Source organism: Amaranthus tricolor, chromosome 8, assembly GCF_026212465.1.
Source record: "Amaranthus tricolor cultivar Red isolate AtriRed21 chromosome 8, ASM2621246v1, whole genome shotgun sequence".
NCBI lineage: Eukaryota > Viridiplantae > Streptophyta > Magnoliopsida > Caryophyllales > Amaranthaceae > Amaranthus > Amaranthus tricolor.
Genome location: NC_080054.1, coordinates 29,234,792 through 29,249,532, shown reverse-complemented (window position 1 = coordinate 29,249,532; position 14,741 = coordinate 29,234,792). Strand labels below are relative to the sequence as shown.

Below are 14,741 nucleotides of genomic sequence, written 5' to 3'. Positions count from 1 at the left end.
AGTTCATAGATGAAATTAGCAGAAAATGTAGCTTGATGTTCATAAATAGAAAATAATAATAAAATCAATAAAAGAACCTTAAATAGACAATTTAGTAAATAACCTTAAGTAAAATAAGCATGTCCAAAACTAGTTTCACTACGGTTAAATGTCATCATATGAGAATCTAGTATCAATCTAGTTCCATCTTATTTGGGTTGCAAATTGAACTCGCATTCCGATTCAAAAACATCCACGCCCAATCGAACAGGATTCAGAAAAAGGTTACGTATAGTATTTAATCAACTGTACATATCATTGATGCAAGTTCGAAAGATACATTTAAATAGAATTCAGTCAAACATCCGAATCTCAAAATTTTTAGCATGTAACTATGTAGTAAACGTTTGAGGGGCAACGAAACTAATGGCAAGAAGGGCCATTGACCTATGCCAAAAGATAAGCACTACAAGATATGCCAATCGACCGGAGTTTCAAGGCTCCTGATTTGAGGTGGCGTAAAAATCCGATCTACCTTAGTTCATGGCACCATTTTGTGCTCTTAACATGGCTATTGTAGGGCCAAGTGCACTGCTTTTCAAGGTTCTGTGCGACCATGAGCGCTTGGCCGAACTCTCTTTCTTGTTCCACTTGTCTTCTTGCGTAAGTTGTGCTTTCTTTGCAGACAACGCATCGCTTATCTCTTCCCACACGTCTTTCTTCTCATTTTCTGTTAATCAGAAATGTTCCATCAATTACAATGGTATTTTATGCTTAAATCTATAATCAAATCACAAACGAAACAAGCCACGTAATTCAAAATGAAAATAACACAATGATCCTTCATGTGTTACCTTTCATATATCCACTATATCATAAAATATCATGAAAATAATCATTTCGTTATCCGCACAATGTCATGAAGTGATTTCCACCTGGTATCCCACCTAGGTGAGGTTTTAATTTTTAAGGGTTGAACTCGAATATACTCAACCTAACTCTTGTAATAACAAATTGACTCTTTAATTCTTGATGACAAACACCATCTACAACTTCATCATGATCTAAGGGAACATTTTACTATAATCCGTAACTAAATATATATTATAAATCTTTGGTTCCGTTAAAAATGGACATTAAATGGATAGTCACCCAGAGAAAATAAAATTGATCATTTCCGGTCAAACCCATCAAGAATTCATCGCTTAAATAGCGTTCCATAATTCAAGAACCAATGCTGCACTTCTTTAAAATAATTGATGATAAATAAGTTCATATAAGATCCATAAAAGGTACCCGAGTAAAATTCAAAACTTAATTAAATTATGATTAATTCCATTAATTTCAGTTACTTTTAGACAAGGCAAAGTGAATATGTGGCGAAATGAACACTAGAAAGAAGGATCGTTTTCACCATAAAAATAAGTTTCATGAAAAACAAGTTTTGCACAAGTTCAGATAAATCTTAATTGCTTAGATGATTCATAGATAAAATTTTTGATAAAGAAAAACTTTATTAGGGTAAGAGGCAACCATACAAAGCAGGTGATAATTCATAAATTATTAGTATATAAATAAGGGATGGGGCCACATTCACAATACGGTTTCACGATCAGATAATTTCCAGTATGTTGACGTTCAGAAAGGTTGTTTTCCGTTGAAAGAAATCCACCTCAGTCATTAAGAAACAATGGAAGAAAGTTTGCAATATAAGGATACTTTTGTATGGACTAATTTTGAAATACGACAATTATTCAAGCTTTAAGCATACCAGGAGTAGCCGGGGAATGCAGCTCTTGGTTGGCAATATCTGATGAACCCTTTCTACTCGTTCCAGAAGGGACAGAATTACTGTTTGCTACTGCAATTGCAGTGCCTTCTGATTGATTGGGATCACCACGCTTCACGATACGTACATCGGCCAGAGATGGGAAATCAATCTGCAAAAAAAAAAAAACTTTACGGACTTTATATTCACAATATACTAGTGATCTTGGGCGGCCATAGTTGGCGGAACAGCCACCGCATTATCCCTTTACCACATCACCGTTACTGTAATCATGACCGTTACCGTTACAGGTCAAGGCGTGACTTTAATAAATAAATTGATTTGGTGCCTCCGGTGCTGGAGGCACATGCCTATAGTATGCATGGCTCACCTTCCTGCACCTCGCACATTTTACGATTATGACCTCAACCTAAGTTGAGTGAGCCAAAGGAGTGAAACGGGCCGAAGGGTGACACAATTTTGATACCTATGCGTAAAAAAATCCACTCTTGAGCTTTAGCAGAATATAAATAACTTAGTTTCCACAAAGTTGATACCTCTAATGATCCATCTTCATTATAGACAGAAGGTTGAACAGGTTGTTCAGAATCGTCGTCGTCGTCATCATGATCATCACCAGCCCTCTTTTTAAGATCAAGTGGGTATTCTGCTTCAGGAACCAACGTAGTTTTATTCGACTCTTGATCAAATGATGTTACTTTCCCGACCTAAAGGGAGACATTGATTAGATTCATCAGAGAAAAGGCCATGCATATGTACAAGGAAAACGCAAACAAAAAATTAAAAACAGTGGAGTCCTACACGGAAAGATGACAGCTCTGGGCACCAAGATGATGACAGCTCCAACAAGCGATAAGCAATGATGTCTCCCACCTATAAAAAATAAGACAGAAAAAACGTTCATTGTCCCATATCATGTATCGAACATTCACAACAAGAGTATTAAATTTCCAACAGTTGAACACGCTCTACATCTTTATAGTACACCACGAACCAGATCAATAGGTCACTTTTATAGTAATTCTTAAAATTTCAACTTTCTTCCTGTACACATAAATGGAAAGGGAAAAGAATATAAACACTTTTTTCAGAAAAACACAAACATCGAATAGCATCGTTTTTATTCCCAATAATGTTACACAATATGTGCTGACTCGGATTCGAAATTATCAACATTTCGCATTTCTATCATTCATTAATGCTGAACCAGTGAGAAGCCTAAAATTCACGTCACGTTCCATAACTAAGATGTACTTTCTCCCATGATTTCAAAAGGTCAAAACAAACTAAAGATGTAAATTTTTTAATATGAATTCAAAGAAAAACAAGAAGGCTCAATCGTTTTAATGAATACAACAACACGGAATTACCCGAATTGCTAAGTGGCTTCCATCTAGCAAGGTTTTGGGGTGGGGTTGGGTGTGCCTAACTTTACCTTAGTAATAACAAAAAGGTTGCTTTCAATGATCCCTAACCATCATCTGCAGCTTGACATGAATAAAAGCGCAAATAATTAATGAGTTATTTTACTATGTCCATTATACTCCAAACCAAAGAACTAGAAATTTATGGCTCCATCAACAATGGACATAATCGTTATAATACATCAAGTGCCAAAATTGTACCACAAAAATGTGACAACCGACTGCTATACTAAACATACTGCCAGCTAAATAAACAAGACGATTTGAAGGTGGATTTACATGAAACAAACAAACCTTTGGCAAGTCAGTTAGAGGCATCAGCTTTTCAAAATTTAAAGAGGCATCACATTGCTGCTTTCTTCCAGAAGCCCATGTACTAGGGGAGTTAGTGTTGCATTCTTTTGGATGCTTCCAGGAGGAGGATGGTTGGTACGTGACAGCTCTTGACATAGAAGGATGACCATCATAGTCTCTCGACTCCTTCCAAGAGATTGATTGGTTCTCCTTGCCCCAATTTTGACCTTTCCTTTTATTAGTAATCCCATTCCAGCAAAATGTTTCCTGAAATGTCTCCATGATATTAAATAAAAGTATCACCAAGGGTAAAATAATTTCAAAACATAATACTAAAAAAAGTTTTAAAACATAATACTAATCAATCAGACCAAATACTATACCTAACAAACCCAAATAGTGGCTATTACAACAGGTAGACAAAGTCAACAGACCCAAATCAGATCAAATCAGGAATAAATCTGATACCTCCGCCAAAGGCATGGGAACCTCATACCATGGGTTGGAGCACTGTTAGTTACGCACATAAACTTGACCCAAATAACCAAACATGCTCTTGTTTCAGTTCACAAAAGCAAGAAGATTAGTTAATTAAATAACAACGGATTTGAAGGTCCTCACTCTTCCCAACCCTAGCCCCCTATACACCCCCAGAAACTAATCTAACAGTTATTAACCTATCACCCATTGTTCTCAACAGAAGCATGTAATACATGGATATATTTGCTAATATTAAGCATTCAGTAATAAAACGTCAAACCCTCATAGTCAAGGTTAATCATAATGATTCGTTTTGTACACAATAAGGTAAAACTACAAAAAGTATCTTATGCAGTCTTATTTTAAACTCCTCCGTCCTAGTCATATTGCTACTTGAGAGAAAAGGCTCACATGGAATAGACAAACGTAGCAATTTGATAGAACGGAGTAGTATGAAGAAAAAGCGGGACAGAGTGAAAAAAATGCAGGACGGTAAGTGATGTATGCACTTTGTACTATATTTTTATGCTCCTTTCCCTTGCATTTTATGGCATTTTGATATGTGATTTCGCATTTTTCATGTGGTTTTACGCTTGGTTGGAGTTTTGTGTGTCTTTGATTATATCAGGACATTTTACTCCACTCTTGTATTGGAAGCGGATCACTCCTGAGCATTAGAATGCGTGCTTCGAGATTTGGAAGATTTGGAGACCGCATTGCGACACTTTTGTGAGCTCACGGGCCCATTCGGACATGCTTTGAGTCCCACTGGGTTTCGTTTGTACTTTTGCCGCGTTCTCATGAAGAAAAGTAAGCACAAGATGATAGGCCCGGGCGGGTATTTTCATACCCGGGTAATTTCAAGCAAGAAGTAAGAACGCAAGCATCCAAGCCCAGGACCCGGTCGGGTCCATTACAAACCCGGCCGGGTTTGTCTAAATTTACTTGCTGGAATGTTCAACCCACGGACCCGGTCGGGTCTTTATTAAACCCGGTCCGGTCCTGCTTTAATAACCGCTTTCCGCACTGTTTTTCTTATTTAATCACTAAGGAATGTAATAGACGGGAGGTTAACATTTTCTCTGCTTTTTAGATACAATTAATTCTTCATTTTGGGAGGAAGAAACTTTGTAATTTTCAATTACTTTCATTCGTCATTTGGTATTCGATTTCAAGTACTATTTCTTTATCCCTTCCTTGTTATTACTTTTAATCATGTTTTCTTTAATGAATTCTTGTTTTGTTGCATTTAATATGTGTGAGTAGTTTCTTAATCTAGGGTTAGATGGAACCCTAGCCATGATGTTGATGATGAATTATTGAATCCTAATCTCTTTTTGTTATGGTTCATGCTTGATTTCTTATGCTAGTTAACTCATGTTTTTTTCAATGGAAATTTTGGAATTTGTGGTTAACAATTCATTCAATCGCTAACGAAAGTTAGGGTTGAGTGAATTGCCTTTTAGATCAAGGACTTGATAATCATCATGAAAATAGATAGATTTGATTGTTGGATCTTATAGAATACTATGCTCAATGTCATTACTATACTTGATTCCATGAAAATAGGTTTGATAGTATGGTAGTGAAGCTAATAGTCTTCGAAAGGAGTTATTAGTATTTATAATGGTGTATTCGTCCCATTGAACTTGGTTATGATCGTTGTAGGGGTAGTAGGATCTCATTGTCATCACATCATGCTAGTGGGGAAGTTTATCCCTAGATGTTTTAATATCATTAATTTACCTTTCTAATTTAATTGCTTGTATTCTAGTCATTTAGTTAGTTTAGGTATATATTCTTTGAAATAGTGTGTTACTTGGAATCAATTGGTAGCCGGAAATTAATCATTTACTACGTTGTTCCCTGTAGATTCGACCCTAACTGCCGCTGTACTAGTTGCATATTAGGATTTGTTTGATAGTACATAAACGACCTATCAGTAAGTATTGCATTTAAAACAATATCAAGATCCAAAAAGGGCACAAGAAATGAAAAGAGACGGGAAAATAGGTAAATGAGAATCAGATGATTGCACCATACCCTTGTTACTTTAGTTTGGTTAAATCCCGAAATATTCTTCTTAGATTTGTGACTTTCCCAAGCTTTAGTTTGGGTTGACTGAATCTCCCAACCATTTGCTCTTTGATTATTTTGAACGCAACCATTTGCTTCTTGATTTTTCTGAACATCACAAGCACTTGCTTCTTGATTATTCTGAAGATCCAAACCATTTGTTTCATGATTTTTCTGAAGATCTTTTGCTATAATCAGAGAACACATTTGTGAGTCAGAAAGCCAAACATTGCCATAATGCCAAATTCTCATAAGCAACTGGGATATCAGTCAAGGTACACAACGACATTAAATTATTATAGATGTTCTATTTTTCAGAATCTTGAGTGAATACGCAAGTTTAGAGCAGTCTAAGCCACATGGGAAAAGTTCACAAAAACAACTTTTGTACATGCATTTATTAAAAAATATAAAAATTCATCTTTTGCACAATTACTACCTTCCACCTATTTGGGCCATTTAACCCCCTCAATACATGTCATCTTCAGCCAAAAAATATGCCGATGCACCCAATTTTCAATCTTGCAAATCAACAAGCTGCAAAGGTAGTAATCGCACAAAAATGTGGCATAACAGGTGGTAATTCACAACTCAACAATTTCAAAACCTTAATTCCAACAATATGAGTAGAAGTGACGAGCCATAAATCAGAAAAACCTTAATTTTAAAACCTTTAGCTTCAGCCATTCAAGTATTCTTATTCAGAGATAGAATTACACAAAAGAACTAGCAACATTAAAAGCACAACAGTTACAAAAGAATAATGTATATAGATATGCAAAGACAATTATTTAAACCAAGGATAAGAGCAGCAGAACCTTTGCCAGCGGAAGTAAAGCGTACGTATCCAGGCCGAATCTCTACGGCAACTAGATCATCATCTGCATCACTGTCTTCAAGTAACTGTCCAATGTTAGAATCCACATCTTTTTTACATCCTAAATCTTTTATGAGATCATTCGCTGGGAGTTGCTTCTCATCATGCTGCCAGAATAGAAAGTAGAAGAAATTATTGAATTCACTCAGGATACAAGAAAACAAGTCATAAATCTACTACTAAGACATCAGTAGACTTCCAATGCCAGCAGCATAGTCAACAATCGAGCAGCCTCAATTGTACTGTATTTTATTCATACCTGATCCACTTTAGATTTATTTAATTTCCGCATTTGCCTCAGCAACCTCTTACGGCGAGTACTTCTACTAGTCTGAAAGAGGGAGAAAAAACAAAACTAGTATATGTTTCCAAGTTTACAAAATAAAAACTATTCAATAACATGAAAGTAGTCAAACAACAGAAGAAAAAAGTAAAGCTTACCACCAGTGATGCAAAAAATCAATAAGCAAGAGACAGTAGCAATTATAGCCCAAAAGGCCCCGTAATGGAATGATGAAAAACATAAATAGAGAAGCATGATTGCATAAGCATGTTATGGGTTGACCTAGGGATGGTCCAAAACCTGTTCATTTTTCGTGGACCCAGCCCATAGGGTATGAAAATTTTGGAGCCTGACCTAGACATCTGATGGGGACCATAATGACTCCTAAATGGGTTTCATCTAATTGTTTTTACTCCACCATTTTTACATTTTTAAGGTCTAAACTCTAACTAGGTTTAAAATAAAGTCTACATGTGGAGTATAGGCCTAAAACAGGTCCAAATGAATATAAAATAGGTCTGACATCAATCAAAAATAGATTACTTGACCCCACTCAAAAGTCCCATAACAATTATTATCAGATATGTACAGGTATACAGCCATAGCATATGAATCTACTTTCCAATAATTAAAGACTCAATCATACAACTATGTTACACAAGCAGACAATCCAAATTATGGCTGGATATATATGAGATATCACCAGGTATTGCATGTTAGCTCTAGAGACTAGAAGACTAAAACTTCAAGAACACACACATAAAGGATTAGAAAGCCAGATAAGTAAGCAGCATCCAAGAAGGCCTACAGTGGGAGGATTGCTAGAAAAAGTTAATCCTGCTAGAATGTCAACATACAAACATTTGTATTAACTAAAAATGTAACATAAACTTGATTAACTGCCCCCCAAAAAATTTCCCACATGGCCAAAAAAGATATCAAAACTTAATCTTACAAAGAATTCCTACATTACAAAGAAAGAACATTAGAGTTACAAAAGCAATCAAGACAAATTTTTAGAAAAGAGATCATTTAACGCCATTCAGTAATCACAACACAATAAAAGAAAACAAAGCGTTGACATATTGCTATTGCTGACCTTTTTAGCTTCAGGCAGCCCAGATGCATTTATCTTCTCTTCCTTTTTCTCCTCAGGTTCACTGCACAAACATAACCAAGAACTCCTTGAGAAAATGATGGAAATACAAACAAATATAAACTCGAACATCATTTTCTTAAAAAGAAATTGATGATACAGGCGTACAAGTTTACAGCACAAAAACACAATAGCAATTTTTTAGCTTAAGAGTAGGCTGGGTTTGGAAGTGTAAAACACTGGTTTACAATTTGGTATAACGAGAAAAAACACAATTTTAGCTCCAAGGGTCCACAAAGAAGAAGTGTGTAGCTCCCATAGGCCATATTGCACCAATCCCCCTTGGGAAAAATAAGTATAGGCATGAGACAATCCAATTATTCAACATAAAGGGAGTATGCGAAAAAAAACTTCATTCTATCAAAAATCTCAACTTCATCTCTAAAAAGTGAAAACAAATATTACAAGCACACTGCTTCAAGAAGTGTTCCTAAAATAGTTAGCATATTCACTGTCTACAATTCTTACAAAAAAAACTATACTATGTTTAGTAAAATAACAAGAATCCTACAAAATCAAGAAAGCGAACAGCTTCAGAAGCAAATACTTCATGATTAAAATTGTACAGCAGCAATAAGCAGAACAGCACAGAGCAAGCTCAGGCTCATACAATTAGTATCAGTAGCTTGAATCTGGCGGTCGGTCTTGCCTTCCACATCTAGCGAAACCCAAAAACTTTTCATTGGCAATAGCTCAGTAGTTGTAGTAGCTAACAATACCTCCTCTTCACATAGGAAAAAGGTCAAAACTCATGGCTGCCACTAATATATTATATCACCACAAATGCAAAAAGATGAAATAGAGCACCATCACTAGTGTTGGTTGTAACATTAATCTAAAAAGAAGCACTACATCTCCTTTCATAAATGACTACAGAAAGCATATGGAAATGAGGTACTTGAACGAGTTATAGATTTCAAATTAAAATTCTAGCTTAAATGAGGAACTTGATAGTAGATGTAATCGATATCCCCATGACTGTCTATGATAGAGTCATTGTACTCTTTCTATGTTTCAACATCTTTCTGTAGTAAACTATCAACCCATATCATATACAACCTCAGTCCATCCAGCAGATACTGCTCTTACCTTATTGAGATGTTGCGGTTAAATGTTGTGGTGAGATGCTCCCTAACTTAAGTAGGAAGTCTTTTACTTTTTTCTCTCTATCTCACTCCTTCCCCTACTCTTGGCCTACCCAGGTGTGTTAGGTTTTTTTTTTTTTAAAAAAAAAAAAACAAGTAGTGGGTAGTGGAGCAATCGAGGACATCTCAAAATTGACCACACAAAGTACACAGGAAAAACTTCCTCAAATAAAGCATACAAGAAGCAAGATAAGTAAAAAAGTATTTAAAAAATAACAAAAACAAAAAAAAAAAAAAAAAAAACCTCACTGTGGTATGGGTAAAAGCCTAATAGGATTAGATTACAATTCCTAAACAAGTATCCATATTCCCAATATCCAAAAATTTAAGTTCAAGTTTCCAAAATCCACCCAGCCAAGGAAAAATGAATAACAATCCAAACGAACCCTCCCTTCTCACATGGTCCTAATTTGTCTTAGCGGAGATTCAAAAAGGCGGAATTCAACAGATAAACTATGCCCTTGAAAATTCAGCTTAACGGAATATTGGATAAGCTGCTATCACCAAAACTGACAGCTGCAATAAAATCCTGCGCAATCTTATTAAAGCTTCTACCAATAATGTTTGGAAAAAACGATAACCTAAAAAAGGTGCAAGAAGATCCAAAACCTACTTAGACTTAGATTTTGGATCTGAATCACTGGTACAATTAGCAGCGACTTCATTCGTACTCCCATTAGCAAGCTTCCTATTCTTCTGTGGGGTTTTTATATGCTCAGAGTGACTGGCATCCTTCTTCTGGACAACTTTAGTCATTGATTGTCGTTGTCTCTTTCTCCTGTTATGCAACAAATAGAAAATGCCCAATGATTAAATATCTTCAAAATGTAGATTGAATAAAAGAACAAAATTTACATACAAGGGAAGAGACGAGTATCTGAAGAAGAAACGAAACAGCTCATGTTATAGCATAAATTAAGCAGCAATGCTTTTCTGCTAGAAATGGGATAAACTCCATATATAGATGGGCATAAATAAAAAGTTTATTTAGGTGCAGAACAGTATAGGAAAACCCTGAATGGCAGTCTTTATTGCAAATAGGACTTAGACACGTCATCACAATTTCCTTTCACACTTCTCAGTTCACATAATATACGGGTGGAAGTAATATATAATATTAGAGTGAAAATAGATTTAATAGGAGTTATTAGTGCATTCTATGATTAAATAAGACATAAAGGAAAGAGAATAGTGGGTCTAAAGGTGGGAGAGAAAAAAAGATATATATTAGATAAAAAGTGAGACATAACTACTGATGTTTAAGCTATTTTAAGAAGGGTGAAAATGTGAAGTGGTAAAAATAACTGGAATAGAGGTATAATATTGTGTAAAACACATCATAGCCTTCATTATTTAATATCAGAAACAAAATTTTCTTTCATATTATAATGATTTCCACTTTCCAATCCGGGGACCGGAAAAATTCTCATTGACAAGGTAGTTTGAAGTTTGAACAGCTTCAAAGAGAGCTCAGGTAATTTTCCAAGTATCCTCTACTATCACATGATTCACTAATCTCCTTGCGAATGGCGAATCATGGTCGGTTTTGGGTTCTTTTAGGATCAATTTGAGCGAATCGCGAATTCAAAAAGCAAAATAACTGACGAATTATATTACACTGGTATCCTCAAATTAATCAAATAGATGCACAACAACATGCATGGGCAGAAATGTATTTTCTGATGGACCATATCTAATCTTCAATAGTTTAGAACCCACATAACTTCACAAAAGTAAAAGGCATTAAATATCACCACCGGACCTAGGAAACCATGTTAGTATAATAGTAGACTTATAAGCCTAGACAATAACGCTCTACAATTTATATTAAATTTTATGTTGAGACAAAAAAGCTTGATTATTGTGGACACTATAGTCTTACACCAATTTCAGATCATTAGCATTTAAGTGGTGAGTGGTGACTAAGTCAAAAGTCGTGTAATATCTCGGACTTCTACCTCTAGATCTGTTTCCATCTTTAATTACATTTCATCAATCACCAGCAAGTTTTTCATACAAGATCACATCATTCCCAATAAGGAAAAAAATGGCCATCTCTTACAGAAGTCAAAAAAAAAGTGAATGCAATTTTTTCAAAAAACAAACAAATCATGTAATCAACTGTTAGCACCCACTTAAGGTAGGGAAATATCAAAGTCTAAATAATATTGACTCCCAAAGACGAACACAGCTCATAAAACAAAGGATCAGAAGAGTAATAGGTATAATAGATTGACACCATGGCAAGAATGAGAATGAGTTACAAAGGCATACTTTGCATTCTCAATAGGGCTGGCTGCTTTCCTCTTCTTAGAAGCAACATCTACATCGGGAGCCCTTTTCACAAGACCCTCTGCATCATCTTCATCCTTTTCAGTTTCACTCTGGTATCCTCCTGTCTCCTTGTTAAACTCCTCATTTGCCAAAAGCCTAACAACAGACGGTAACGTTTGCTTCTCTACTATTTCGTCTTCAGCAAAAGGCATTGAATCTTCAATTGCCTTCATTGATTCACACATTGCCAACACTTTTCTTTTCACACTGATATTGGAACGAACAATCACGAAAAATTAAAAGTTAATGAATACATTTATACATCAAGAAAAGAATCTGAAGAAAAAATCCAAAAGAAGACAAGACAACAGGAAAAAACATAAAAGAGACTCACCATATTAGATCTTTATCCTTTAAAATGGTAGTTGACTCAAAAGGTGGGAGAACAAATCCATCCATCTATACACCCAAAAAAAAGGTAAAATGTGATCAATGCAATATCTATGGAAGCTCATAAAAGACATATGAAGGTTGACACTCATAAAAATCAAAAAAAGAGTAATCGTCGATTGACTCTACAAGGCACAAGCTATCAATCCCCACAATTAACATAATTGGAAAACAACTTCATCTATAGGAAAATCAAGACAACTATTCCTCTTATAGGGAGGGTGAGGGATCAATATTATTCAAGTCATAAAATTTTAGGAATCGTGTAATGTGCCAGGAAATGGAGTAATGCATGGTAAACCAAAATTTATTTACACATTATTCTTTTTGACTGTATGACAAGAAAGCAATGGAGTTACTTTAGTGAGTTAAATTCGTACGCCATGTACGTATATCCATGTACTCCAAGATATATATGAGGACATACAAACCAATGTTAGGGCATGTGAAGGAATGACGAAAGATTTCCTAATCACGATTGCAATGCTTTGAGAATCTTCTCGTGCTCACATGAACTGCCTTCATGCTCAGAAGAGCTAAGAAAGTTCTTGGATGAGAGGCCACGAGCTCGGATAAAGCAACGTGGGTCACCAAGAGCAAGAAAGGTTGAGCATAGGTAGTAGGCTTTGCGTGGTAGGTTGCGCGAGAGCTCATGTGAATCACTTAAAAGACCACGAGCATGCTTCATCGAAATCTTTTAATTTGTGCCAAGCACATGTATAACATTGTGGTCTTCAAGAATTAATTCATACGACCTTTAAGGGATTTTAAAATGCCTCTTGAAGCCGGAGAAAAATGTGCAGTGAATTTAGTGAACTTGTTAAAGTTTATCTCCACAATGAGAAGTATATTCATTTTATTTGACTAAGGGTCGCTCAAGATAGATTTTTGAAAAGCTAAGTGCCTAAAACATAGCGAAGTGCAAACACAAGGGTGCTAAAAGGAGCTAAAAGAGTGTTTTATATTCTATCGTACGAGCAAACACCATTGAAGGTGTTGGAGTTGGTGAGGCAGACACATTACGTGTTGACAAATTTTTGTATTTGTGTTGTAGTTGTGCATAACTACATCAAAGAAATACAAATAATTGGGATTAAAGTGGTATTTAAAGATACCACAAACACTTTTCTTTCCTTTGTTTTATGTTTTAATGTGTTTACTCAAGACACCACCATTGTTGATTGCCTACAAATGCTTGTAATCCCTTATTTCCTCTCTTCTTCCCTTTCCTTGTAGGGTCCTATTACACATATAGACCTTTATGGTAGAAGCTCGTCTTTAAAAACTATATAAAATTGCCTAGTACAAAATGGTAATCATACCTAAAACCTTCATAGATCAACCAACAGGAGTAAATAAAGAGTACGAAAAACAAAAAACAACAAAATTAAGCAAGGTCAGAATCTTTTCCATTTTCTCATCTAAAAAATGCAATTTAGAGAATGAGCAACACAAAACATCAACCCACATTGATAAAATGACATACAAAAAACAAAATTCGTTAAATTTAAGATCAAACATAAAATACCCAACACAAAATCATCAAAAAAATAGGGGAGAAAAGACATGCAATAGTATAGATAAATTACTGAGAGAATGAGGCCATAAGGGCACGATTCATGGAGCTCAAAAGAGTGAATAATGTATGAAATAATGTCGGAAATCTTCTCATGTTGTGGTTTGAGGAAAACCCATGAACGTTTGAGACCAGTTTTCCTCTGGATTTTGCTTAGAATCTTAGGATCATTAAATTTTAGGCGCAATCTTAGATGGGTAGCAGCCATTAAAGAGAAGGAGAAACTTTGAAGATAATTTTAATGGGGTTTTCGCCGGAAAAGATGAAACTTTGAAGTGCAGAAGTTTATGAGTACTGCAAAAACTAGTCAATTTGTGGGCTTAAACCCTTGACTGCTGTCGTAATAATAATGATATAAACATTCCATAAATTTAATTTAATTTCATGGATTATTGACTTTATACTCGATTAAACCATGACAACCAATTAATGTGAAGATAATTAGGGCTTGTTTGGTTGTTTTGACATTATTACTGCAAGTTCTTTTAGATGCGTATAAAATTTAAAGTAATTGGTTTAAAAAAAGAGTTGTAAATTGTAATAGAAATATGAAAGTAATTCATATGTGTCGTTTATGATATAGAAAAATATTTTTTAGGTTGAAATTTGAGTAACATATTATATTATAGGTTAAATGTTGACTTTTTAGAAGAGAAGATAAAAAATAACTCCATAATTTATAAATGAGATTCCAAAACTTTCAAAGGTTAACATTTGGTGTTAAACAAACAATATTAAAGTTATTTCTATCATGTTCATTGACCTCACCGGTGAACTCATTTTATTTTGCTTCGCTTACATTCAATGGTCTTATCTATCAAACGGTTTTGCACACCACAAATTAGGTATACATGAACATATTGTACTTGCCCGTGCCTTTTGAGCTATAGTTTCATACATTATTTGGGTTCATATTATCCCTTTAAGATTCACGTTTT

General features: G+C 35.1%; 1 protein-coding gene across 1 annotated transcript; it reads right to left on the bottom strand.

Annotated features, from left to right (window-relative positions):
* Window positions 1-255: 255 nt before the first annotated feature.
* LOC130821008 (coilin-like) lies at window positions 256-14,138 on the bottom strand. Its single transcript, XM_057686600.1, has 13 exons — window positions 13,817-14,138; window positions 12,172-12,236; window positions 11,778-12,044; window positions 10,117-10,281; window positions 8,302-8,362; window positions 7,179-7,250; window positions 6,861-7,026; window positions 6,010-6,230; window positions 3,487-3,753; window positions 2,570-2,641; window positions 2,305-2,475; window positions 1,751-1,919; window positions 256-709 (listed from the first exon to the last, which is right to left on the bottom strand). The coding sequence occupies exons 1-13, from the start codon at window positions 14,009-14,011 to the stop codon at window positions 516-518; spliced, it is 2,085 nt and encodes a 694-aa protein (XP_057542583.1). The 5' UTR covers window positions 14,012-14,138; the 3' UTR covers window positions 256-515.
* Between the last annotated feature and the right edge of the window lie 603 nt (window positions 14,139-14,741).

What these genes read in the sequence shown, in the direction of transcription:
- LOC130821008 (XM_057686600.1), bottom strand. Translation starts at nt 14,011, where the DNA reads ATGGCTGCTACCCATCTAAGATTGCGCCTAAAATTTAATGATCCTAAG. An exon ending in CTTATGGCCTCATTCTCTCA is followed by an intron (nt 12,237 to 13,816) that starts GTAATTTATCTA and finishes TTGGGTGTATAG; the next exon opens with ATGGATGGATTTGTTCTCCC. An exon ending in CTTTACTTCCGCTGGCAAAG is followed by an intron (nt 6,231 to 6,860) that starts GTTCTGCTGCTC and finishes CTCTGATTATAG; the next exon opens with CAAAAGATCTTCAGAAAAAT.